We start from the raw sequence: 24,256 nt of genomic DNA on the forward strand, positions 1-24,256 counted from the left end.
TTTGCGTTTTTTTACTTTGTTACTTTCGTCGTCATATCTTACTATCGTAATGTGTTTGGCTTTACATTAAAGTTTTCGTCTAAACTACTATCCTTTTTCAATGATTCAACAAACGCTTCAGGGACGTTCAAGTTCTCAGGGACTCTACGGTCCTCTGGGCTGTTAGCTTTCCTGTAGTGCATGAGGATGTTTGCATCTCTGGAGCTAAACTTTCTGACTAGTTTACAATAAAATAATCCACATGCGTTGCACAAAGTTCTGTTTCCGTAAGGACCCCTTCGCCACTCCGGAGTCACCGTCTCATGACAGTGCTTGCATGATTCAGTTCCATCACCGGCTGCAATACTAATCTTTCTTTGGTGCGAAACGCTATTCCTTTTTTTTGCTTTCATTTTATCAACTTTAAACGTGTGTGTAGTTCCAATGATAGAACCTTCACTCTTACTGACCTTGTGGCCCAGGTGCGCAGAAGGTTTCTCTCGAGTGGTACTAACACTGGCAGATGGAATGTGGCTTTCGTTGTTCCTCACGTTAACATTGTACACGTTCTTAGTAGCTGGCCTTGATGGGAACTGAAATTCTACCATGGGCTTCTGAAGTTCGTTTCTGAGTTGATTGATACTAGGAAGCTGTGGTTTCTTTCTACTCCATTCGTTGATACTCTTCAACTCCAACAAGCGATCTATGTTCTTCAACACACTCCTGGTCTCTGTTGCAAGCTTGGAAAGGTCATTCATCTGCACGTCGCCAACACTCTTTAGTTCCCAGTTAGCCACCTGGTTTCTCAACTGAGTGCTGAAATCAGAGAGTTTCTGTAAGATCCTTTTGAACTCCTCTTGATTCATGTTCTGATCGATAGCAGTATCCGCTAGGAAGTCTAGAGACTCGCTAGTTTGATGTCTTGTCCCATATTGGTAGTTCCCATGGTGTAGAGGACTGCGAGGAGACGAGCCTAAAGACACAAGCCCAGTAACAGACGATGATGTTCCAAAATTATTGTGGATATTGGTATTAATGTTTGGGTTGCTACTGGTATTAATAGTCATGCTATGAACATGGCGGTGGGCTGGTCTGCGTTCTGACCTGATCTGAGAACTGGCTTGCCCATCATAATTCAAAAGGTTTGGAATAGATGTAACACTGTGATAACTAACTCCTCTTGTTAGTAATGGTGGTGTTATCGACGCTGTGGTAGCAGAAGACGAGGCAGAGCTCGAAGAGGGACTGTGCGACTGTTTCCGTGATACAGCAGTAGTTATAGTCTCCATCGAGGTCATACTATTGTCCAAAAAAATATAATAAGTCTCGGTCTTATCAGTCACAGCTTTCTGCCAAAACCTAAAGTTATATTATGTTATCACAGCTTCTACTGTTGCTGCTAAACTTCCACGTTATCCTGTACTACTCTACCCACCAGGCTGATTGGTAATTACGTATTACCGACTTAGCAACGATTATTGTAATATAAGATCTCCCTTCGCGAACTTGCTGATCTAACGCTCCAGGTTCGTAACAAATATTTCACACTACTTTTTATATAGATTAAACTCTTTTTTTTGATTCTGTCTCCCTTAATAAGACACTTTTTTCGCTTTTTGTCATTGGAATTCAAATCTCTATTAAAGTTTCATTTTAGCTTGGAAACTCATTGAAATGGTCTCACTGTACCAGAAAAGAAGCATACTGTACGTTATCCTTCCAGATGTATGTAAAGAGGGTGTGGAGTCGAGAAGTTGCAGTTTCTCCCACATGCATGGTGTGTCCTGCAGCCTGCTGCATCATGCATCCTGCGCTCTTGCGATTTGCGTCACATTTTGTTGGGGAAGACTAAGTATGTTCTCTAAATATTTCTATATATGCACAAGCAGCGTCTTACAATGCATACGAATACCATTTTTAGCAATGCAAACAGATGCGATCTTGACGTACGTACCCTTTTGCTTTCCCGTTTCTGTCCCTGTTTTTCATATATTCGGGCATTTGGTTTTACATAGTTAAGCAGCTTTTAAGTATTAGAAACTGTGTGTAACATCAAAAAGTATCAACAGAAATAGGGAAGGACAGAACTTGAACAAATTACAGGACAGAGAGAAGGGAAACGAAATTGTGGGTATTAGTAAATCCATAGGTAGGACTAGAGGTCAGTGAACAGAAAATGACGAACTTTAAATCTGGGTACGAGCGCAAGTCTTACACCAGGGAGCAATGGTTGAAGGTTGTACAAGATTGCAACCCTTATGATCGCAGCAATAATGAGCAGTCGACTAATGAGCCCAGAATCCCCATGCTCTTGTTAAATTACTTTGTGGTTATGGCATATGAAGAATCGAGTATTCGTATGGCCAAAGAGCTTGGGTATGTGACTTCCAATAAGGATATCGAAGAGTTCAATTCGATATATATGATCAAGAAAAGAGCTTATATCAAGGAGTTGATCAAGAAGGGCGAGATTCTACTTGCTATGGAGAAAATCACAGAGATGTTTGGAATTGAGGTGCTAGAGAATCTTAATGATCATATTATGGATGAAGATTTGAACTTTAAGTTGCTATTGTTGAACTTGATTGAAATGATCCGTTCCCACAATCGCAATGATAAAGGGGAGAGCCAAGAACAATTCGTTCTGGATTTGATTTCATATGCCCAAGATAAGCTAGCGTTAAAGGCCAGCTCGAAGAAGGAGTACATGAAGGAGGTAGAACTAGTGATGACATTACTTCTCTTCCCACTGCATGACGGAGAGGGAGAAACCAATGGAGATTATGCAACTGATCCATCTTGCAAGTTGCCGAAGAAGTTGAAACAGCTATACTCGTTAAACTTAAGGACAAAGGTAGCGGATCTAGTAAATAGAAAGCTTCTACAGTCCATTCTACCACGTATCAATAGCCAGTTAGAGAAATCTGGACTTCCAGACATATTGGGATCTAGTTTCCAATCAAACCAAGTACCTACTTTGACTAACGTTATACGGTCAATACCAAGGGAGAATATTACCACCGAGAAGCTCTCTGGAGAGCTAGCTTATGTGGAAGAGAAACAAGGAAGCTCCACTAGTAACAATGCAGAAATGTGTGGTATACAAGGGGAAATTTTCGAGGAACTTGGTGAAGATTTAGATTCATATCATATCCCAAACGACGTTAGATTGGTACAGATCATGAAACTTTGGGTTTGGTGCGAGAACAAGCTACATGCGGCAGATATAGGAGTTCCACGAGTGGAGAGTGATGTGTAAGTGGGTAATGATAATGCAATGAAAGATTTTGGTCTATATAAGAAGGATCTATGCTGACAAGAAACTATGATTTACAATAGCAGTGGTCTCACTATAGAATAAACTCGCACGTAATAGTACTACCTGTTTCCATTTTAAGGAAACAAAGTTGGATATCATCCATATTAGTGGGAAGCAGTTCTTTCATAGTATTATAAATTTTAACATTTTTCGTAATTGTGAATGGTTTATCAGCGTACTTGGAATTATCAAAGAAATCACCATCTTTGAAGAAATGATACAGCTTTGATCTAAGAAGGCGTAAAGTACAACCAAACTCTGGTCTTTTCTCACTCTCGAATTCTTCTGGAGAGAACTCAATATGGAATGTGATTGGATTTTTCAATAACGGAGTTTCCGTCTCCGAATCAATAACCTGGCATTTAACATAGATGTGGGCTACGTGTACTGGCTTAGCAAAGAACTTTTCTCTCGATTCAAATTCTTCGATTATTAGACCCGACTTCTCATCCAACCATTCCGTGGCGTGGTATGAATCGTCATGAATGAACTTATGGTTTCTAATAAAGTCTTCATCAAGCTTGGTGTTGTTAAGTTGTTCCCAAGTATCCATCTGTAATGCGCTCATTTGAATAGTAATGTATAGCTCATTAATAAGCGCAAACCCTCCCATTACAACAAGGAATAAAGTGATACGTGCACTCAGAGGATCATTTGTATATTGCTTAAAGAATTCAATCTTCCTTAACCAGTATATCATGACACCCTCTACAGTCAGATAAAACTGTAGGCATTTACTCACTAACTCATTCATTTTTTTTCTGTTTAAGCTTATTATCGTAAGTACCCTTATTACAATTGGATTATATGAACAAAGAATGATTCAATGGTGTCTCAATAATTCTGTCGTAATCTATACTATAAGCTGGTTGTGTTACGGGTTTTTGTATGCACATCTCCCGTTAACTTTTTCCTATTTTATTTTATAATGATTTTAAACATTTTTCTTTTCTTGATTTTTCGGGTTTTTTCAATACTAAACGAGACATAGCGACACACATAATAAACGCTGAAAATCATTTGGATATCCCACAGAAGTTAATATTACACAGTAGGTAGGTTCTCATTAGACCAATTCAAGTTTTTTAATTCATATCGAAATAGACTCTGTTATATTTATCGCACTATTAAGCAACACTGTATTCTTTGAATTACCGATGTTTCCCCTTTTCCTGTTTCTTCAAGGGTTTATGAGTGTAACACCCAAAGTTATTTGATTAAGAATAGAACAATCCCCTTTCACCGAAGGAAATTAATTTGCAATCCGAACAAGGTAGTTACAGAATAGGAACCTCTTTAATTCCCCTTTTCTAGAATAGTAAGTAATTAAGTATGGTGCGTTCTTGTACCTTGAGGTGAACATTAGTACTTGGCTACAATATAATAACCTCACTACGCACACTTGCGTTACTATCTGAGGTAAAGCAGCAATAACTAAAAACCTCAAATTGACGCTAAAGTAGGTTTTTAGAATGAATCTACAGGTACATTGTAATAACCAGAAACCAGAGCGGACCTTTTTTTGCCTTTCGCAGCATTTAATGGCACCAACAAACGTCATATAAAACCGGATTAGGAAATTAGTGAAAGCGTATATAAAGACATCGAAAATAATGTACAAGGTAAGAGTGTCTAGTGAATTGAACTTGAACTCCAGTATTAAACCAACTTGAAAAAACAGCTTCAAGCATACCCAAATATGAACTCGTACTTACACTTGCTGCTGTGTTTCGGAAATTTTTTGTTTTGTTTAGCCGCAGAATCTGCATCATCACAGGCGTTAAATCAGGCAAAACAAGAGGCGGCTTCTGCGGACATCAACTTTTTCATCGGGTTCATCAGTGATTTTAATGCAAATCAAAAATCATACACTTCTTACATGAAAGAAGCGAAAATGACTATGCCTCAAGATATTGCAGATTATTATTTCCATTTGCAACAAGTGACTGAATCCACTCAATTATTAGAAGATATTGCCACAAGTTTCCCATTTAGCGACTTTAAAACTTTTATCACAGCAGTCCCATGGTACACTCAATTACTTTCGCAAGCGTCAATAACTCAGTTCTATGTACCAGAGGATTTCATGACCAAACAAGCAGAAGTCCAAACTTCTACCCTTTCAGGAAACATCACTTCATCTTATGGGATAACAACGTCGCATAATTTTACTCAGAGCCCAACAGCGTCAAATTTCACTGGAAATTCCTCGACACTAATAAACAACTCCACTTCAATAAATGTAGGAACAAATTTTGGACTTTACAGCCCTTTAGTTTTACTTCCAGCTCTATGTGTTCTCTTTGGTTAGTTCTTCCTTCATCATTTGTTCAATTTTCGTCACCTAATTATTATAATTATAATTATTATTATTATTCAATTGTATGTTAGTATTACAAGACATATTAAAAATAACTGTCGTTACATTTTTTTTTAATCAGATTGAAATGGTATTCTTGTATATTTAACTGAACGTACCCATGCCATGAAATCAGGATCTTTTATTTTAGACCTGATCTTTTCCATTGTTACTAACTCCATAGTATTTTTTGGAGTTTCGTCACAATCTCCTTTGCTAGCTTCTGGTATCGTATCTGATCCTACTTTTTTTGAAGCCATTAGCTTAGAAGCTGTCGTATCTGGTAGCTGAATTTGCTCTTGTTTCTGTAAGGACTGTAAGTTGGGTTTCTGGAAGAGTTGCTCAACTTCGCGGATATTATTGAAGGGATGTTCTAATTCTTGTTCCTTTTCCTTTTCTCTTTCAATAGAAGGTTCCGGTGTTTGTTGCGTCACCATAGTCTGCATTCTTTCTTGAAAAGAGGTTCCCTTCGCTGCCTGTACAGGTGTGCTCTGTGACAAGAAAAAATCCATGTTATTATTGCTTTGGAACATGTTCTGTTGTGAGTTCTGCCACGGGTTTGCATTATTAGACGGTGCTGGATTATAAAAGGAAAAATTATTGTTAAGGGCTTGAGTAGTTTGGTTTTGGGGAAAGAAGAAAGACTGCGACTGCGAAACCACAGTATTAGTTCTTGTAGTAACTGCAGGCTTTACAACAAACCCTAATTTATGGAGTATATCCCTTGCTTGAACAAAATCAACCCCATTATGAAAACCTAATTGAAATCGCCTGACAACAATCATATCATCGTTTCGAACTAGGTACTTACAAGATATCGACGGTGCCTTAGCCGAAAATTGAAACGGTTCTTGACTAAATCCAACAAAAGAGTCCCTAAGCGTACAGAAATCAATCACTTCCAACTCCTGTAAATAAGGCTGAGACACAACTTTCATGACAAGCCTATTATCTATTGTATTTGAAAACATCAAGTGTATCCGCCCTTCAGAAGAAACATGCTTCCATTTATCCATTAGTGTTGGAGCTTTTACCATGTCAAAACCCTGTGGAGCTAGCTCCAACATCGTGTAGAAACTGTATTTCCTCACCGGAATACTAAAATCTGTCATTTTTACCAAAAATAAAATAACCGCCGAGGGCACCTTTCCCCTAGAAACCCGTAAATAGCTCTTCAAAAATTCAAAAGAGCAATCCGCTTACCGTTAGATAGTTTTTATAAGGTTTGTATGCCAAATATACCTGGACTAGCTGTCTTTTATTCTATGTCTAAGAGTTACCAATGATCTCTGTTGTTTAAAGAAGAGTATAAATTGATTTACTTCTTCCTTTTTTATTTTCAATTTATTTTCTATTTTATTTTTAATAGTATGTTGAGAATACGAATATGTAGCGAAGATTCATTTAAATAGTCAACGTATTGAAGACTCAGAATAGTAACATAAGCTGCTGGAATAACAGACTTTTCATCAAGTCACCATCATAACCAAGAATCATTTCTCACACAAGTGTGAAACGTTATTCAGGTTATTATTATTATTATTATTATTTTTTCGTTATTACCATAAACCTATAGAAATCAAAACCAATGGTGTACTTTTACAAATCACAGCCTTCCGAAGACGTAAGTCCGCATTGGCTAATCACGGGAAAGGATAAATTTGAGAATGACCTTCTAATAAAATATGGGTACAGAGAATTACAGTACTATTGGTTCCATGCTGATAAGTATTCAAGCGGTCATATATATTTGCAGTTGCGCCCAGACGAGAAATCATTGCAGGATGTTCCTCGAGAGGTGATATCAGATTGTTTACAATTATGCAAATCGGAATCTATTCAGGGGAATAAATTGCAGCAGTGTACTATTATTGTCACTCCCTGGCATAATTTACGTAAAAGTGGATACATGAAGCCCGGGGAAGTGTCATTTAAACGTATGAAAGATGTACAGAAGATGGAATGTTTTGCGCGAGACAACGCTGTCTTGAATAGACTGAAAAAGACAAGGATTGAAGTTACTGAAGAGGTAGAAAAGCTGCTGCACGAGGCGAAGAAGTCAAAAGATGGCGAATTTTTCATCAACTTCTTGGAAACAAACAGAGAAAGGCTATTAAAGGAAGAGGCAGAGAGGCTGGCGATGAAGAAACAGAAAAAGAAAAAGAAAAAGTTGCTGGATGAGGACCAGGAATCATCCCCCAACTTGGATGTTGAATAGAAACCTTAGTTAAGGCTCTTATAGATCTGCAGGTAAACATGTAATGTTACCGTTTCACGTTTGACACATTAGGTTGTCACGTGCTGTTATATTTCTTTCTTTTTTTTTAATGCATATTTTAAAAATTTTATAAGATGCGATGAGCTGAGCTTGTCATAGTAATTAACCTATAGGTGATACAGTTTAGAAATTAGCATTTAGAGTCGATTAGCTCGCCAAGCTGACTGGAAATATCCATTTGACAGTGGTATACTTGGATATTCAGGAATTAGGGGGATAAAAGCCAAGAATGTCTAAGAGAACAGCATCTGATGAAGGACTAGAAAATGTCCAAGACAGAATTGTGCATTCTAAGACAGATGCCAGTGACTTGCCAGCAGCCAATGCTGTAAATGCCAATGAAGAAGATGTTGAGATGGGGGAATTTGAGGATCCATACGGCGACGATTTTGAAAGTGATGGTGAGATCATTGAAATTGACGATGCCGAAGATGAGGATGAGGAAGAGATGGGCGAAGGAGCCGATAATGAAGAATTCTTGGAGAAGAAACAGCAAAAGGCTCAAGAGCTTGTGGAAAAGGACCAAAAGATTGATGAAGAACAAGGTCAACAAATATGGTTACCACATTTGTCCAAGCCTTTAGGTCCAGATGAAGTTTTAGAAGCTGATCCTACGGTCTACGAGATGCTTCATACAGTTAATGTTCCATGGCCATGCATGACTTTGGATGTTATCCCAGACTCACTAGGCTCTGGTCGTAGAAGTTATCCTCAATCTATCCTCATGGCAACTGCTACACAGGCCTCGAAAAAGAACCAAAACGAACTAATGGTATTGAAGATGTCCCAATTGACCAAAACCTTGGTTAAGGAAAACGAGGATGAAGACGAAGATGAAGAAGAAGATGATGACATGGATCCTATCATTGAGAATGAAAACATTCCTTTAAAGGATACCACAAACAGATTGAAGGTATCTCCCTTCGCTAACGCTGCTCAAGAAGTTCTCTGTAGCACGATGTCCGAAAATGGTGAGGTCTATATCTATGACTTGGCCCCACAAGTTAAAGCCTTTGACACCCCAGGCTATCAAATTCCAAAGAGTGCAAAGAGACCAATTCACACCATTAGAAACCATGGTAGTGTCGAAGGTTACGCTAACGACTGGTCTCCAGTTATCAAGACAGGGGCTCTCCTATCGGGTGACTGTTCTGGTCAAGTATTCTTGACTCAAAGACACACATCTAAGTGGGTTACGGATAAACAAGCTTTCACTGTTTCAAATAATAAATCCATTGAAGATCTTCAATGGTCCCGTACCGAATCTACGGTGTTTGCTTCATGCGGTATTGACGGACACATCAGAATTTGGGATACTCGTTCTAAGAAACATAAGCCAGCTATTTCAGTCAAGGCTTCGAACACAGATGTCAACGTTATAAGTTGGAGTGAAAAAATCGGCTATCTTCTTGCCAGTGGTGATGATGACGGTACTTGGGGTGTGTGGGATTTAAGACAATTCACTCCACAAAACGCCTCCACAGCATCTCCTGTTGCGCAATACCAATTCCACAAAAGTGCAATCACATCTATTAGTTTCAACCCTCTTGATGAATCTATTATTGCAGTTGCTTCTGAAGACAACACTGTGACTCTATGGGACTTGTCTGTCGAAGCCGATGATGAAGAAATTAAGCAGCAAGCAGCAGAAACTAAAGAACTACAACAAATTCCTCCTCAATTACTATTTGTACACTGGCAAAAGGAAGTAAAGGATGTTAAATGGCATAAACAAATTCCTGGCTGTTTGGTAAGTACAGGTACTGACGGTTTGAACGTTTGGAAGACCATCAGTGTGTAATAGAATAGTATAATATCTCCGGCGATTCGTTATAAAATTTTAATATAAAAATTAGTATTAATTCAAATAGGTCCAGACCACACTACATTGTAAACTACCTAAATATATATCAAGTTGAATTCGATTTTCCGGCAGTAATGGAATTTCTTTAATGACTTTATATCTTCTTTCTTAAGTCTGTCTTTTTCATGGCTTTAAACATAAGTCAAATATACCTTTATTTTATGAAAGATTAAAAACTAAACTAACTTTACCTCAATCGTAAAGGAAAACAATTGCATACCGATCCATAGAGAGATTCGGCTTGAAAGGCAAGAAACGTCAAGTGGCAACTGTGCCATAAAAATACAATGCTGCCAGTGAAACCACCACAAACATTCCGCCTACCAAAAAGCCATATAGAAGGCGTGGATGAAGACGTAATTGAGACTATTGCATCTCCTAATTCAAACCATTTCTTATTGATAACAAAGACCAGACTTTTCGTGTATCAAGCCAAGCCATTCGGGCCAGTAGCGTGCCATGAACGTACTCAGGAGTCAATTGAGCTTTTTGGGTGTAATGCTGGGTTAAGAGATAATTTGCCAAGTGGCTCACATGTAGAAGGTTTGTTAAGGGAACAATACTGCGAGCCTATCACGGATGAAAAGATGTACTTTTATGTCATGACAGAGAATAACTTTCTTTTGGTTTACGAGGTATATACTAGAACATCCGAGGGTGTTGTGTACAAGGATTATGGTATTCCGCTCAATATTCAGGAAGGCGGGTATTCAGCCCGTAGCGTGGTAGAAGACGATACAGATGATGAGGTCTTGACCGTCTTTGCAATTAACGAGAGCCATAAGGTTATTCAAAATGGCTATACCATTTCGAAGCAAAAGGGATTTTTGCAGTTTATTCGAAATGACGAAGTGGTAGAGGAATTACCAATTCGACGAGCGGAGTTAAGACTTCACGTAGTCTTGAAGTTTGATCACAATATAATAGATTGCATTGGTATTATAGCCCATGATAAAAACGGAGCAAATCAAACAAGCGAGTACCTATTAGTGTTGTTTGAACACGGTTTACAAGTTTTGAAACTAGAAGACTTTAAATTGGTTGAAAACAAGTTAATTCATATACTCGATGGGAAACGCTTAATATATTATTCTGGAGAGGTGCTAGTCATATCATCTAATGCCACTTCTGAAAAGCACTCTATTAATCACATCCTTTTTGATAAAGAATCCGTGGAATCTCAAGAAGTTGCTTTGAAAAATGGATCTAACAAGTTCACATGCTCCACTTTATTTGATCAATCACTAGTATTGGTGTTTGAGAATATCATGGTGTACTATGATATCGTAGATAGACAACTAACAGGGGACCTTGTAGGAGACTCGCAAATTCAAAAGATCATATGCCTTTCTGCTGACTCTATGCTACTGTTAACTGACAATAACTCTGTTGTTTTCACTAGTAAATGGGGCAATATATTACAATCTATTTACATTGATGAGAATCAATTCAAGTTGATTAACTGTTCAGCCATGGATATGAAACTTCTAATCTGTGGTTCAGATGGAAAGATTCAATTCTGGGACTTGTGGAAGAAGCTAAGTAGCTCTCTTTCCAATTTTAGAACAAGTAAAGTTTTCACTTTGATTAACGATAATAATGACATTCTACTCTATTCTCCTATGAGTGAGTCCAATAATACGAGCTCATTTCAGACAATTAAGCTACCAACTAAAACTGTGAACAATAATATAACCATTTGTAAGGTCAATGGATTACTTACATTGTTGGTTGTTTACGTAGCGAACAAAGAGATATTGTTGATAAATTTTTTAAACTCTAACAAGTGGATTAGTTTCAGTCAGTTAAATATCAAAGGTATTGATTGGTTAGGGGACGATTACCTGATGTGCCATTTGATCGATGAAGAAAATGACACGGAATACATAAAGTGTTATCACTTCCCACTGTTAAATCACGATTCCACTGAATTGGAGAGCTTCAAGATTTGGGAATGGGAAGTTCCTCAAGGAACTAAATTGAATGGTTTTTACGTCAATACATTGTCTACTTTCAAGATGTTGAAGTTCACAGATGAAAGTAAGGAAGATTCTGAAGACACAAGCAGAAAATTATTTGTGACTTCAGAAATTATCATGGATCTTTCGAATTCTCAGATAGTAATATTTGATGCATTAAGCTCTATACATCCTACAGGTGTAAATTTAGTTCAGAAATTCCATCAGTTTGGCACTCACCAGTTTCCTGAGAAATCGTTAGGAAGACTGAAGTGGATCCACAAGTACAAAGATGGGTTTATTGCATGGATTGGCGACCGATTAGTAATAATTGTTCAACAAGAAGACAAAGAATGGCGATTCATCGTAGCGTATGATAGGGTTGAGCAAATAATCGAGATATATGAGGATAACCTTGTTATTGTTAGTGGTAATGAAGTGTTGCTTTACGGTTTTGAGCATATTTGGACTGTAGATGAACCATTGATAACTACCCCGGTTATTGAAGAAGAGTATCCGATATCTATTTCCTTGGACACTGCTACGTTGCACAACATATCAAGCGTAACCACACAAAAGTTAAGCAAGATATCCATGTCTCACTCTGTATACCTTGATATGATCTTGGACCGAAACTTGAAGCTGGGTGTCGATTTCAACAAGATAGATGAGAAATACCGCGATTTAAAGCACTACAAATTTTGTTTAGAAAAGATATTGTCCAATAAAATTTTAGAGCATCAAAGTTTGGACTCTATCCTCCAGCTAATTGACAAGTATGATAAAAATTCAGGTGGTGTTTCGAATGTAGTCGGTAAACTTGAGATTGTGGGTAATTGTTTGAGAAAAATTGAAACTAAGCATTGGAACTATTTGTTTGAGAATCTTAAGCTAACTCCAAGAGATTTAATCACAAAATGTATTGAATTATCGGAAGCTAAAATTCTAGGCACCATGCTAATGGTGTTTTTGAATTATGACGAAGGGGAAACTAATGATAAAGATGATAAGATTGTTCATGATAAAAAGAAAACCGACAGTAAACCCAAGACCAAGGGAAATAAGAAAAAAGGTAACAAAAAGGACAGTAACGCCAAGCACAAAAATAATACAAAAAATCAAGATTCTAATGCTGTTTCTGAATCTAATGATTCTAGTGTGTCAACAGTCTTGAAAGACGAGACAATTATCGCCCAAGTATTAAAGATTTTTGTTTCAACTGCAACTCTTTCTACTAGCAAAGAACAGGCACAAGAATTCTGGGACTTTGCCCTCCAGCTTGTTCGCTTCCTCAGAGCCTTGGACAGCAAGGGAGACACTAATTTAGCCCAAACATGTCTGGACATGATATAGTATGTAGCACTCTCATCTGTCAATGTAGTCATAGTCACGTGATTATTGGCCAATCATATTTCTGTAACCTTATATGCATATAGACAAAAAAAGTTGCTTCCGATTATTTTTATCGCTTCTAAAGAGCTATAGTACGCTTACCTGAAATTTACTACTAGTGGCCGGTGAAACACTGCTACTGAACATACTTCCCAAGCACAAGACAATGAGTAAGACATATATATATTGCTCTAAAAGCCAGTCGATAGGATTCTTCTTAGCACATTTTACTTGTTCAATAGCTATAGTTTTTTTTTTTTTTTTCCCTTCATTACCTCTAAAAACCGAAAAAAAGAGTTTTAAAAATTATTATGAACTTTTCATTGAACATTATCGTCTTATGAATTTCTTCAATAAAAAAATATTTAGATCTACCTATTTATTAGTACATTCACTTTACTTGATTAAGTTTTATTTGTAGGCTTCCCTTTTGACTTTGTGTTTCATTCGAGACTTAAGTGTTACGTATCAAGACATTATTCCCCAAGACACCTATTGAACGATGGCTGAACAACAAGAAAACCCATTGCACACCGTCGGTTTCGACGCTAGATTCCCTAACCAAAACCAAACCAAGCACTGCTGGCAATCATACGTGGACTACCACAAATGTATCAACGCCAAGGGTGAAGACTTTGCTCCATGCAAGGTTTTCTGGAGAACATACTCCTCTCTATGTCCAGTTGACTGGGTTGAAAAGTGGGACGAACAAAGAGAAAAGGGTATCTTTGCTGGTGACATCAACCCATAAGCTGCTCTAACTTGCTGATTCTACCTCTACATTCTGATACTATTTATTATTATCTATCCCTCATGAATTGGAGAAGAACGTGTGATAACGATTAAAATAAAATAACATAAAATAAGATTTAAGAGAGACAGTATTCTGGGCTCTTTTCTGGACTAACAAACTAGAGCGTATGAGATATTCAAGATCAATCAAGAAAATATTATTTTATTTACAGCTCAATTATATTCTGCCACGTAAATACAAATACAAATACAAATACAATTAAACGAAACTTAACTTTAACTTAACACACAACTCCATCGAAGTAACATTTGATGAAGGATAAAACATTTTTCAATATAATTTTCATATTACTTTAAATTTACAACAATAATCATTCATTCTATTTATCACTCGTTTGTCTTTGTATTTTTGCTTTCGAAGAACATGTATCCTACAATATAGCAGCATATGCTGCAGCTTCGTAGTTATTGCAACTTCAATATCCTGTAAACAAAAAAAAACCACACCACTTTTCGCCGGCAGGGTCTGTACACGTTTTAAAAGTTCTGAAAACAGTAATTGGGCAAATGGCGCAGTTGGTAGCGCGCATCCCTTGCAAGGATGAGGTCATCGGTTCGACTCCGGTTTTGTCCATAACTTTTTTTTTTCGAAAAGCCTATGAATATTTTCCTAACAAAAAAACACAAATGCATAGTTGGCGACCATTGTCTATTGGATAAGATGCTTGAGTAAGTGCTTCATTTATCTGTCTATTTTTTTGTTGGGAACCTACATTTCTATATTACCTTGTTACTCCATTCATTTAATAGAATAGCATTGTGTCTAAAGTTTTAAAGTTTGTTATAACATATTGGCCTTCGCTGACCTGAATTACATCATTGATGGCGGCAGATTGTTCAAAAGAAGACTCTGATTCGTTGCACACCTTCCGTAAGGATAATTCGTTCTCTGATAATCCCTTATTATTTTCCGGATTTTCAGTTGGAGGATTGAAATAACCAAATTCGTTACATCGGTCAACAAGGACCCCGTTGATACCAGCATTATGTGCTCCTAGTAAATCATTCTTTTCTTCATCTCCTACATGCCATATCAATCCTGACTTCCTGAATGTTTCTAGATCACCGAATTCTTTCTGTAAATCGTATCGTTTAAATAGATCGGCGATTGCGTACTGAAATATCATCGGATCAGGCTTCTTGATCTCAAGGTCATATGATAGGTATATATTGCCGTCAAAGTAATTCTTGAGTCCTATGTTCTCTAATAGCTTAAGGACAATCGGATCGGTATTGCTGATGATTCCCAATATAACATCAGGATATTTCGTTCTCATTTTCTCCAAGAACTCCTTCACATCGGGATACACCGTATACGCCTCGTACCCTTCAAACCTTATTAAAATGTCTCGAACCATCTCCTGAGGAATCTCCAAGGGTTTGAATACTTCTCTAATCAGATTCTCCCACCATTGGTCGGCCGTTATTCCTGATTTCTTGCCGTATAAAGGGTATAGGCTTCGAATCTTGTTGAATACCTCTGGAAACCTTAGAGTAAGCTCCTTTGGATTAGCATCTATACCGTATTTTTTCCCAACAATACAGTATTGTTCCATAACTGGTCTCTTTATCGCATAAAGCGTGTTATACGCATCAAAAGTTATGATTTTGGGTGGTCTCTGTACCAGACCACTACTTCTTAGCAGATTGTTGGGTATTCTGGTTGGTTTCATGAAGAGTTTGGATTGATGTGAAAAGGTACGTGGATTTATGGGTCAACTATTGGCACTTATCAGTCTCCTGGCCTCTGTTGGTGCAGCAGTTCTCTGTTTTTCTTTCGTTTAGTTAACCGTATGATGGTTTTAATTAATATAGGGTATTTTGAAGTGAAAAGTGATGAGCTTTTTCCTAACTAAACTTCCTAAATATCAATATCTCGAAGACAGAAAACAAGAGTGAGGTAAAAATTAATGCATAAGGCATGAAGTGAGGATCATCTGATATTCAAAACTCCCCGGGACTAATGTCAGATGGGTGTTTTGTGTGTCTACTCGAGAAAAAGGGCACAACATTCAAAGTGATTGATAATCCTATCTCGGCGGTTAGAGAATTAATAGAAAATTCAATTAAAGCATACTCTAGGACGATTAAAATTAAACTAGATGCATTGAGTGGAGGATATAAGTATATTCAAATTTGTGATGATGGTTTAGGAATTGAAAAATCAAAAAGACATCAGGTGTTTTTACAAGAAAAGTTAACTACAACGAAAGGACGATCTATTAGACGTAAATCGTTGTTCAAGATTGGTAATACGGCTTTGAAACAAGGATCGATTGAAGTTTGTACAAGGACCTCTTTGGATAAGACAGCGTATCAATGGGATATTGCAAAAAGCTCAATCCAGAATGGTATCAAATTTCGAAATGTGGTGTATCACAGAGGAACAAAAATAATAATACGAAATCTACATGAATCTAAGAAAGCAAATGAAATTCAAGGTTTGAATGTAGATATAATTCAGAAAATAAGAGATATTATGTGTCACTTTTCTTTACTCCACAAGAAAATCTCTTTTAATCTAGATCTTGTTCACTTATTGGAAGACGGCAGTGTCCTCATTCAAAAAAAGCTTCCCCCTCTCTTTCACTATGATGACAGATACCACCATTTTACAAATATCATGAAAGGTTTTGGAAACGGCTCACTCTTCAGATGCATAAATAATTTGGCATGTGGAAAAGACTTTAGTGCAAGCGTGATTTTTCCTGATATTCTGACGCAGGAACCCTTAGTTACCAAAGGGTCTCACAGATATCCTTGTATAAACAATACGATACAAGCAGCAGAGTCAAAGTTTGGACAAAGAGCTATTCGTTTTTTTACTGAATTATACAATGAATTCAATAAACCAGGCCCGAATTTTTGGTTTTTACAGATAAACTGTCACCATCCGCAGGTAAGAATTCTCTTTGGTGAAAGAAATAGAATGACGAATGGCATAAACGTTGACAGTATATTACTTACATTGAGGCAGAAGATATTGGAGCTATATAAACTTGATAAACCAGGTTCTAAATTGGTTACCAAAGAGTTTTCAGATGTTCGCACTCCAGATTTAATAGATTCCTTCCCAGATAGGACATGTGAAGGTAATAATGTAGTGAAAGACTGCGAGCAAGATTGGGTGACAGATATGTGTGATTTTCAAGAAATAAGAAGTCAAAATATTGGACATGGGGGTGTTATATATGACTTCACTAACGATCTTTCAGATGATGAAGTTGAAACCGATGATTTGGTCCTTTCCAAAACCGTTTCTCTTTCAAACCCCTTCATTCTTAGTCGTTTTCGTTCAAGAAATGTGACAGCGTCTCAAAAAAATCAAGGATGCGGTTCGGAAACAGTTTTAGATATACCTCTAATATCAAGCCGCCCATTCTCTTCTGTTAGCAATGACACATGTGATAATGAACACAATAAAAAGAGGAAACTTCTGGATAACAGCTTTAGTTTCGAAGGTGATTCTACGACACTAGTTGATATAGAAGAAAAAACAGATGCTATTCAGCCTAGAAGCCTTCAGTCATTCTATGAAGGAACAAAGAACCTAAAGGTTTATAGAAAAGTAGAGCATAAGGATTACACAATTCGCAATCTTTTCAAGACATCTTACAAGAAAGAACTTATTTGGTGCTATCGGAAAGGTATGCCATCATTGACACTTATCGATGGAATCCAAGAAAAAATGGAACAACTCGACAGTAATGTTGATATTCAATTAAGTCTTTTGGAAAATGGATGGTTTCTCATTAGTATATGACTTCGGATGTTGCGTTCTGTGATTATTCTTTGGTTTAGGATCAAATAGGTTAGATTCTTACATGATTAAATATTATACAGTTAAATCAATTTTAATCCAATAATGCATTGTTTTTTGCTGAACAGAAGGCGTCAGAGACTTCCAAAGCTTCATATGTTCCCTGTAAACTGGTTAGAACTCTGTATTCATAAGCGTATATGTCTGAAACTTTATGAGTTTCTACAATTTGTTGCTTTTTACCCTTCTTGGTGTCAACATTTTCGGTACGAACATATGTTAATCCAAATGGAGGAGTACCTTCAAAAGAAAATATCACTTCTGCCTTATCACCCTCATGAATATCTTCTACGATTTCTTTACCCTGTGAAACTGTCACTGAGGGGATTGGGTGGACGTTAAGCGTTAATTTATCATGTTCAGGCTTCATCTTTGGACTTGTGAAATCTACTATACACTGTGAAGTGGAATCTTGAATCGATGAAATGGAAATAGTACCTGGTTCAGATGCATATCTGACGAATTGAGATGTACGCTCCTTTGACTTAAGTTGCTTTCCATTGAATTCATACTTGATGATAAATGGAGGCGACCCACTTAGTTGGTATCCAACATAATCACCAACACAATATTCCATTGCAGACTCAGTAAGTGCGATTCTTGGTACATCAGTGATAGAAATTGAGATTTGATTATCAGTTGACAGTAAATCATTGCTGCATCCATTAGCATCTGTGACACTCTCTATTTTAACAATGTGGTTACCCAAAGACAAACCTTCGTACAACCTCTTATAGTCAAAGTTATCTGACGTGACATTATGCAAAGTGAACGTATCTGTTCTGGATGAACTTTCATGATAAATACTGAAAGACACGGAGAAAGGAGAAGTTCCTTGAACAACCTTTAAACGTATGTCTTGCAAAAGCTTTGCTTCATCCACATTAGCAGAACAAGTTCTGTAAGTGCTGCCCTTATCTAAAAATTCGATATTTGGAAGAGGGTTCACTCTTTGCTTTATCTCAATAGGAGAAGGTCTGTGCGAGATTTTCTGCAAATCCATTTTACCGTAATTAGAATCATAAACACTCTTCACTTTAATGGAATATTCGCCAATTATTTCATTAGGGAATTTGATCGACGCATATTTAGTAGCAACTTGCACTGAAGAAGAGTGTTTATCACCCAATGGGGAAACCATATCATACTCAATCAAAAATGGAGGAACACCGCTAAGAGATAAATCGATAGTTTCTTCAAATCCTTGACAGACATCATTCTTGATGTAGTTGAATGCGTCCAATTTAGAAATACGGTTATGATCAACAACAGAGAAGTGAGGCTTTGCGAGATACTGGACATGGAAAGTATTTTGCGGATCAACAATTTTACCTTGGCAGCTTTGGTCTCGTACAGACACTAGTCTATATAGACCTTCCTTTTGAACTTTCAAAACAGGTTTATAGTTTGAGTTGAAAACAGCTTCTTTCGTTTCCTTAACTTCGCCCTTGTTGTTTAGATAGTTGAAGACGACAGTAAATGGTCCTTCGCCAGAAAGCTTTAGGGGAAGTTCAGCAGATGATGCCTCTTTGATATTGATTTGAGAGTTACTCTCTGAAGTAGCAAAAGAAGCTACCGGGATATCTCTTCTGACAGTTATTCTTGCATCTGTACCGCTTAATCCTACCAAACATCCGCTAGCATCTTTTACAGACACCAATGATAGGATATGATCTCCACCAATGTTGAAGTTTGGAGTTTCTATGTCAAAAGAGTAACTTCTAATGTTATCTTTGTTGTATGAAGCTCTCTTGTTTGAGGAAGTTGCCACGATGTCATAGTTTAATGTGAATGGAGGTTCACCACTGAATTTGATCGGTATCTTTGTTTTACCTCCTAAACAGAGCTTTGTTTCCATTCTTCCAGCAATTTTCGCACTTGGTTTAACTCTCATAGTAGTTTTGAATGTATTTTTCTTTGGGTCAAGGGGTATTGGGGAGTTGAAAAGCTCGTTAGACAACTCTGTGAAAACAATCTCATAGCTACCTTCAGAAGTTGGAGAGTATGTGAATTGATTTCTAGTACCTTGCGATGTGAATTTCTTGGTTTCATAAAGTTTACGTTCACCTTTTTCCATCCTATAGATCTTAGTCTTGTAATAAAATGGTGGTACCCCAGTAAATGTGAGATCAAAGTTTAAACCGACCTGACCAACGCATTGATCTAAGATAGGTGTTGATTTGATATCTAGTTGAGGAGGAATTGGCTTCGTGATTAAGACGTTGGATTTTCCTATAACAGCTCCATTACAATAATTGGATTTTATAGATAGGAGATTGTATGAACCTGGTTCATCAACCTTAAACTTCAGCTCTTTTTCATTAAATTGTTTTTCAATGAAGTTGACGTTTGAGTTGTTATCTTCATGAGAAAGTTGAACCACGAATGGAGCATCTTTAACAAAGTCACCAGAGTCTAATTTCACAACCAATGATCTTCTCACCGCACTGTTTGGATTCATTTCTTCATCTAATGAGGCCCTTGGTAAATCATGCACATAAAATTGATGAACTAAATCATACTTTTCTCTAACTTCTGACGACATTACTGTGAAATCAATGGTATTTCCGAAACCATCAACAATTTTTTCGATGGAATACAAGTGTTGACCGTATTCTTTTGCTGAGGTCTCTAAGTCAATGTCTATAGGATAAGAACGGGCCCATTTCAAGTCATTGGTGTCTAAACTGCTGAAAAACTTTGAGTTTGAAAGAAGTGGAGATTCAAAATATTCTGGCTGCAAAGTTGGATCTTCAAGGACATATTTCTGGCCATTAATTGTTTTACTATAAGTTAGCTTTAAAGGTGGTACACCCTGGACTTGGATAGAAACGTGGTCATTGTCTCCAATACATCTGTCTTTCTCGCCCTTTCCTTTAATTGAAGCCAGTGGACAATGTGGAAGAACCAATTGTGACTTGTATATTCTCAAATTCATGTTATTCGTATCCTTGACACTCTTCAATTCATAGAAACCAATTCTGTCCAGTGGTACGGAGAAATAGTGAATATTCTTGTAAGCTTCATCCTTGGAGGATTCCTTTCTTAGTGATTTCAAGTCATTCTTGGTGAAGTTCCATAACTCAACTTCGTTTGTATACAAGTCTCTGAACTCTAACTGTACATGACCGATAGTTGAGGAAGAGTTCACTCTAATTGGAATTTCCAGTGCTGGTCCAGATTGATCCATCGGAAGACAGAACGCAGAGTGAGAAGGATTGAAGTAGGCAGTATTCTCCGGTAGAATTTTGATCGTATGGGCACCCTTAAAGTGCTGTGCTGAATTCAAAGCCTGTTTTGGATTCACGGAATCACCGGTGAGAGTCAAATCCCTACTGTTGTATTGTTTCCAAAGTGACACAATTATTGTGAATAGCGGGAAGTTTTTGTCACTCGAAAGGAATACCGTTAAAAGCGCAAATGAAATAATCTGAAGAAATACTACCAATGGTTTGAATTTTAGCTTCGGTATCTTAAAAGTTGGTAAGCAGTTGAAAAACAACGAGTCTATTATGATGTATTTGGATACGAAATTCAGTCTTGAATTCGACAAAAATAGCCCCGAAAGAGGTATTCCACTTTTCAAAAGGATAAGGTCGTATATTTTGTATGCTTGAATTATAATAAAAATGACAAACGCAAGTCTTCGTTGGCTTGCCTCATCCAAAACTTCTGTAGATATCAATGGCAAATCTGCAATTGATGTCTCGGCGTATTCACCATTCTTGCGAGTACGTTTTGTCGCATTACTACTGCTGCCGCTACCGCTGCCGCCTGTATATCCAGAGAACCCTGAGAGACCAGGATTTAGAGTGCCCATATTATCTGTCGGCCTACTGAATTCATCATCTTTTAAACCACTTATTCCACCTCTGAAAGGATCTCTATCTCTACTCCTAATATCTCGACGCCTACTTTCACTCCACATAGACGTGTTATGCGTGTAAAACCCACTATTCCCAAAACCTGAATCCATTTCAAATGGGTCTGTGTATATGTGTGTTTCTTATTACTGAACAATATCTACGCAAAACAGGGAATCAATTGATCTACAGTCAGTAAGCTCAATTCCGGTATCTGAACTTTACTATTATTACCTGTAGCCCTGACTCGCAAATTTAAACGCCTTAGCCGTTGTCTACCACTTGGGACCAGGCCTTCAATTCGTTTGTATTTCAAGCAAATGTTATACAAAGCTTTTGTTTATTATTTTAGTTGGTAAAAGATCTTTAAAAAAACACAAATCACAACATACGAATAGGCGATGAGATGCGATGAGATGAGCTGTGCTAGGCTAGGCTAGGCTAAGCTAAGCTTGGTGGCTACAGTTGCCTTATCCTTTTCCCACTAGCCTTATGTAAACGCTAGTGAGCCAATTGGTCTTTTTCTTACTAACCTTTATGTGGTGTCATGCAAATGTCTACGGTTTGACCTTTGCTAGCTAATTCCAACTAAACTGTACTTACATATTATAAAGAGAACTATTCGATTAGAAGCTGATTTTATGTTGTTTTTTTTCAATCGACACCTTTTATGCTCTATGTGGGTGTATTTGAGTAACTTGCAGTATTTCAGTAGGGTGAATTTGATCTCGATTCGTCTTCATTTTCCACCGTATAGCGCAATTTTTCTATAAATTGATAAAATGTTGAAATTTTAAAGGTTTCTACACAACAGCTTAATCTTTAAATAAAGGTCATCTTTGATTTTAAAAGCAAAAAGGTTGGAAAAGAACACATCCTGTAGCTATTAGGGTTGATAAAGGGCACATTTGAGATCTTAAATAGTATAGAGTGTTTTTTTCAGTTATTGGTGGCACTTTGTTATTTTCTGGGTATCATTTCCTGTTGTAAGGGATTTCTGAATCAATTTTAGGGTGTATTTATATTTAGCGGAGATGGTTGATACGGGCATTTCTCGTATTCTCAAGAGAAGCCATATTGAGGTCTTCAAAAAGTTTGTGAAGTTTATTGGGCCTGGTATTATGGTGAGTGTAGCGTATATGGACCCAGGTAATTATTCAACAAGTGTGTCAGGTGGTGCGCAATTTAAGTACAAATTGCTCTTTATCACTTTTATCTCTAATATATTTGCGATTGTATTGCAATGTTTGTGCATTAAGTTGGGTACTGTCACTGGGCTTGATCTTGCTGAGAATTGTAGACGTCACTTTCCAAAACGCTGGAACTACGTTTTGTATGCATTTGCTGAGCTTGCGATCATCGCGACAGATTTGGCTGAAGTTATTGGTGCTGCTGTTGCATTAAACATCTTGTTCAACATTCCTTTAGTTTGGGGTGTGTTGTTGACGATACTGGATGTGCTAATCATCCTTATTTTCTACAAGCCGGATGAACACTCGATGAAAAAAGTGCGAGCCTTCGAGACTTTTGTTGGTGTCTTAGTTGGAGCGACGGTCATTTGCTTCGCTATTGAGCTTTTCAAGATCACCGTTCCAAGCAAGATGGAAGTGTTCAAGGGGTTCATTCCAAGTCCAATCATTTTCAAGGAGCAACAAGCTATGTACATTTCTTTGGGTATTCTAGGAGCTACTGTCATGCCACACTCTCTTTTCTTGGGCTCTTCGGTGGTAAAGCCTCGGGTTCATGAATATGATTTGAAAAAATATGGTAAGATCAAGGAACAGCCTTCCATTGGTGCCATTGAGTATACCTTGCAGTACTCATACGCAGAATTGATTATATCTTTGTTCTTCATTGCAACTTTTGTGAATGCATCAATCTTAATAGTGGCAGGTGCTACTTTGTATGGCCAACCTGATGCTGAAGACGCTGATTTGTTATCTATCTATGAGCTATTGTCGCAATATGTTTCGCCAGCAGCAGGTCTCATTTTTGCATTAGCCATGCTCTTTAGTGGTCAATCTGCTGGTATTATTTGTACTATGGCAGGTCAAATTGTTTCTGAGGGTTTCTTAAAGTGGTCTTTGGATCCATGGCTAACCAGATTGGTTACAAGATTAATTGCTATAGTGCCATGTTTTCTTGTGACAATTTTCTTAGGGGAAAAAGGTGTCTCTGCTATCTTAAACCTAAGTCAAGTCGTGCTTTCTTTAATTTTGCCTATTGTTTCAGCACCATTAATTTACTTCACCATGAACCCTAGCATTATGACAGTTACTGATGTAGATGTCACTTCTAATTCCGCAGGTTCTACTGCAGATTCTTCTGAAGAAACCCATCTTCTTTCGTCAAAGAAATCTGAATCTGTCAATTACACGAACAGCAAAACTTTGTCTGCAGTGGCTTTCTTGATCTGGCTCACGATCGGTACTTTGAACTGTTACTTGGTTTTCTCGTACTTAGCCGGTGCAGATGTGCATTTTTAAATAGATATTTTACAATTTATTATAAATTTACAAAGGCCCATATTTCTTTATTATTTATTTAGTTATTTAGGATCATATTGTGACATTCATCTTTTAAAGTACTTTTTAAAATTTATAAGTATTAT

General features: G+C 37.3%; 13 protein-coding genes and 1 non-coding gene across 14 annotated transcripts; 9 read left to right on the top strand and 5 right to left on the bottom strand.

Annotated features, from left to right (window-relative positions):
* Window positions 1–41: 41 nt before the first annotated feature.
* On the bottom strand, window positions 42–1,277 carry GAT2 (Gat2p; the record flags this gene model as incomplete). Its single annotated transcript, XM_022819333.1, has 1 exon — window positions 42–1,277. The coding sequence occupies one exon, from the start codon at window positions 1,275–1,277 to the stop codon at window positions 42–44; it is 1,236 nt and encodes a 411-aa protein (XP_022675909.1).
* An 878-nt stretch (window positions 1,278–2,155) lies between these two features.
* On the top strand, window positions 2,156–3,238 carry GID8 (glucose-induced degradation complex subunit GID8; the record flags this gene model as incomplete). The annotated part of the gene is made up of 1 exon (XM_022819334.1): window positions 2,156–3,238. One exon carries the CDS (start codon window positions 2,156–2,158, stop codon window positions 3,236–3,238), a length of 1,083 nt encoding a protein of 360 aa, XP_022675910.1.
* Window positions 3,239–3,329: 91 nt separating this feature from the next.
* On the bottom strand, window positions 3,330–4,052 carry ERG29 (Erg29p; the record flags this gene model as incomplete). Its single annotated transcript, XM_022819335.1, has 1 exon — window positions 3,330–4,052. One exon carries the CDS (start codon window positions 4,050–4,052, stop codon window positions 3,330–3,332), a length of 723 nt encoding a protein of 240 aa, XP_022675911.1.
* A 945-nt stretch (window positions 4,053–4,997) lies between these two features.
* On the top strand, window positions 4,998–5,609 carry AFB1 (Afb1p; the record flags this gene model as incomplete). Its single annotated transcript, XM_022819336.1, has 1 exon — window positions 4,998–5,609. One exon carries the CDS (start codon window positions 4,998–5,000, stop codon window positions 5,607–5,609), a length of 612 nt encoding a protein of 203 aa, XP_022675912.1.
* A 122-nt stretch (window positions 5,610–5,731) lies between these two features.
* Window positions 5,732–6,769, bottom strand: REC114 (Rec114p; the record flags this gene model as incomplete). The annotated part of the gene is made up of 1 exon (XM_022819337.1): window positions 5,732–6,769. One exon carries the CDS (start codon window positions 6,767–6,769, stop codon window positions 5,732–5,734), a length of 1,038 nt encoding a protein of 345 aa, XP_022675913.1.
* A 476-nt stretch (window positions 6,770–7,245) lies between these two features.
* Window positions 7,246–7,875, top strand: JLP2 (Jlp2p; the record flags this gene model as incomplete). Its single annotated transcript, XM_022819338.1, has 1 exon — window positions 7,246–7,875. The coding sequence occupies one exon, from the start codon at window positions 7,246–7,248 to the stop codon at window positions 7,873–7,875; it is 630 nt and encodes a 209-aa protein (XP_022675914.1).
* A 289-nt stretch (window positions 7,876–8,164) lies between these two features.
* On the top strand, window positions 8,165–9,736 carry RRB1 (ribosome biosynthesis protein RRB1; the record flags this gene model as incomplete). The annotated part of the gene is made up of 1 exon (XM_022819339.1): window positions 8,165–9,736. One exon carries the CDS (start codon window positions 8,165–8,167, stop codon window positions 9,734–9,736), a length of 1,572 nt encoding a protein of 523 aa, XP_022675915.1.
* A 350-nt stretch (window positions 9,737–10,086) lies between these two features.
* On the top strand, window positions 10,087–13,110 carry RIC1 (Ric1p; the record flags this gene model as incomplete). Its single annotated transcript, XM_022819341.1, has 1 exon — window positions 10,087–13,110. The coding sequence occupies one exon, from the start codon at window positions 10,087–10,089 to the stop codon at window positions 13,108–13,110; it is 3,024 nt and encodes a 1,007-aa protein (XP_022675916.1).
* A 541-nt stretch (window positions 13,111–13,651) lies between these two features.
* COX12 (cytochrome c oxidase subunit VIb) lies at window positions 13,652–13,900 on the top strand (the record flags this gene model as incomplete). The annotated part of the gene is made up of 1 exon (XM_022819342.1): window positions 13,652–13,900. The coding sequence occupies one exon, from the start codon at window positions 13,652–13,654 to the stop codon at window positions 13,898–13,900; it is 249 nt and encodes an 82-aa protein (XP_022675917.1).
* Window positions 13,901–14,462: 562 nt separating this feature from the next.
* On the top strand, window positions 14,463–14,537 carry KLMA_R403. The gene has a single exon. It is a non-coding gene; the product is annotated as a tRNA-Ala (tRNA).
* Window positions 14,538–14,705: 168 nt separating this feature from the next.
* On the bottom strand, window positions 14,706–15,635 carry DPI35 (Dpi35p; the record flags this gene model as incomplete). The annotated part of the gene is made up of 1 exon (XM_022819343.1): window positions 14,706–15,635. One exon carries the CDS (start codon window positions 15,633–15,635, stop codon window positions 14,706–14,708), a length of 930 nt encoding a protein of 309 aa, XP_022675918.1.
* Window positions 15,636–15,925: 290 nt separating this feature from the next.
* MLH2 (mismatch repair protein MLH2) lies at window positions 15,926–17,725 on the top strand (the record flags this gene model as incomplete). Its single annotated transcript, XM_022819344.1, has 1 exon — window positions 15,926–17,725. One exon carries the CDS (start codon window positions 15,926–15,928, stop codon window positions 17,723–17,725), a length of 1,800 nt encoding a protein of 599 aa, XP_022675919.1.
* Window positions 17,726–17,816: 91 nt separating this feature from the next.
* Window positions 17,817–21,758, bottom strand: POM152 (Pom152p; the record flags this gene model as incomplete). Its single annotated transcript, XM_022819345.1, has 1 exon — window positions 17,817–21,758. One exon carries the CDS (start codon window positions 21,756–21,758, stop codon window positions 17,817–17,819), a length of 3,942 nt encoding a protein of 1,313 aa, XP_022675920.1.
* Window positions 21,759–22,679: 921 nt separating this feature from the next.
* Window positions 22,680–24,131, top strand: SMF3 (putative divalent metal ion transporter SMF3; the record flags this gene model as incomplete). Its single annotated transcript, XM_022819346.1, has 1 exon — window positions 22,680–24,131. One exon carries the CDS (start codon window positions 22,680–22,682, stop codon window positions 24,129–24,131), a length of 1,452 nt encoding a protein of 483 aa, XP_022675921.1.
* Window positions 24,132–24,256: the final 125 nt, after the last annotated feature.

The sequence above is a fragment of the Kluyveromyces marxianus genome, chromosome 4 (assembly GCF_001417885.1).
Source record: "Kluyveromyces marxianus DMKU3-1042 DNA, complete genome, chromosome 4".
Taxonomy (NCBI): domain Eukaryota; kingdom Fungi; phylum Ascomycota; class Saccharomycetes; order Saccharomycetales; family Saccharomycetaceae; genus Kluyveromyces; species Kluyveromyces marxianus.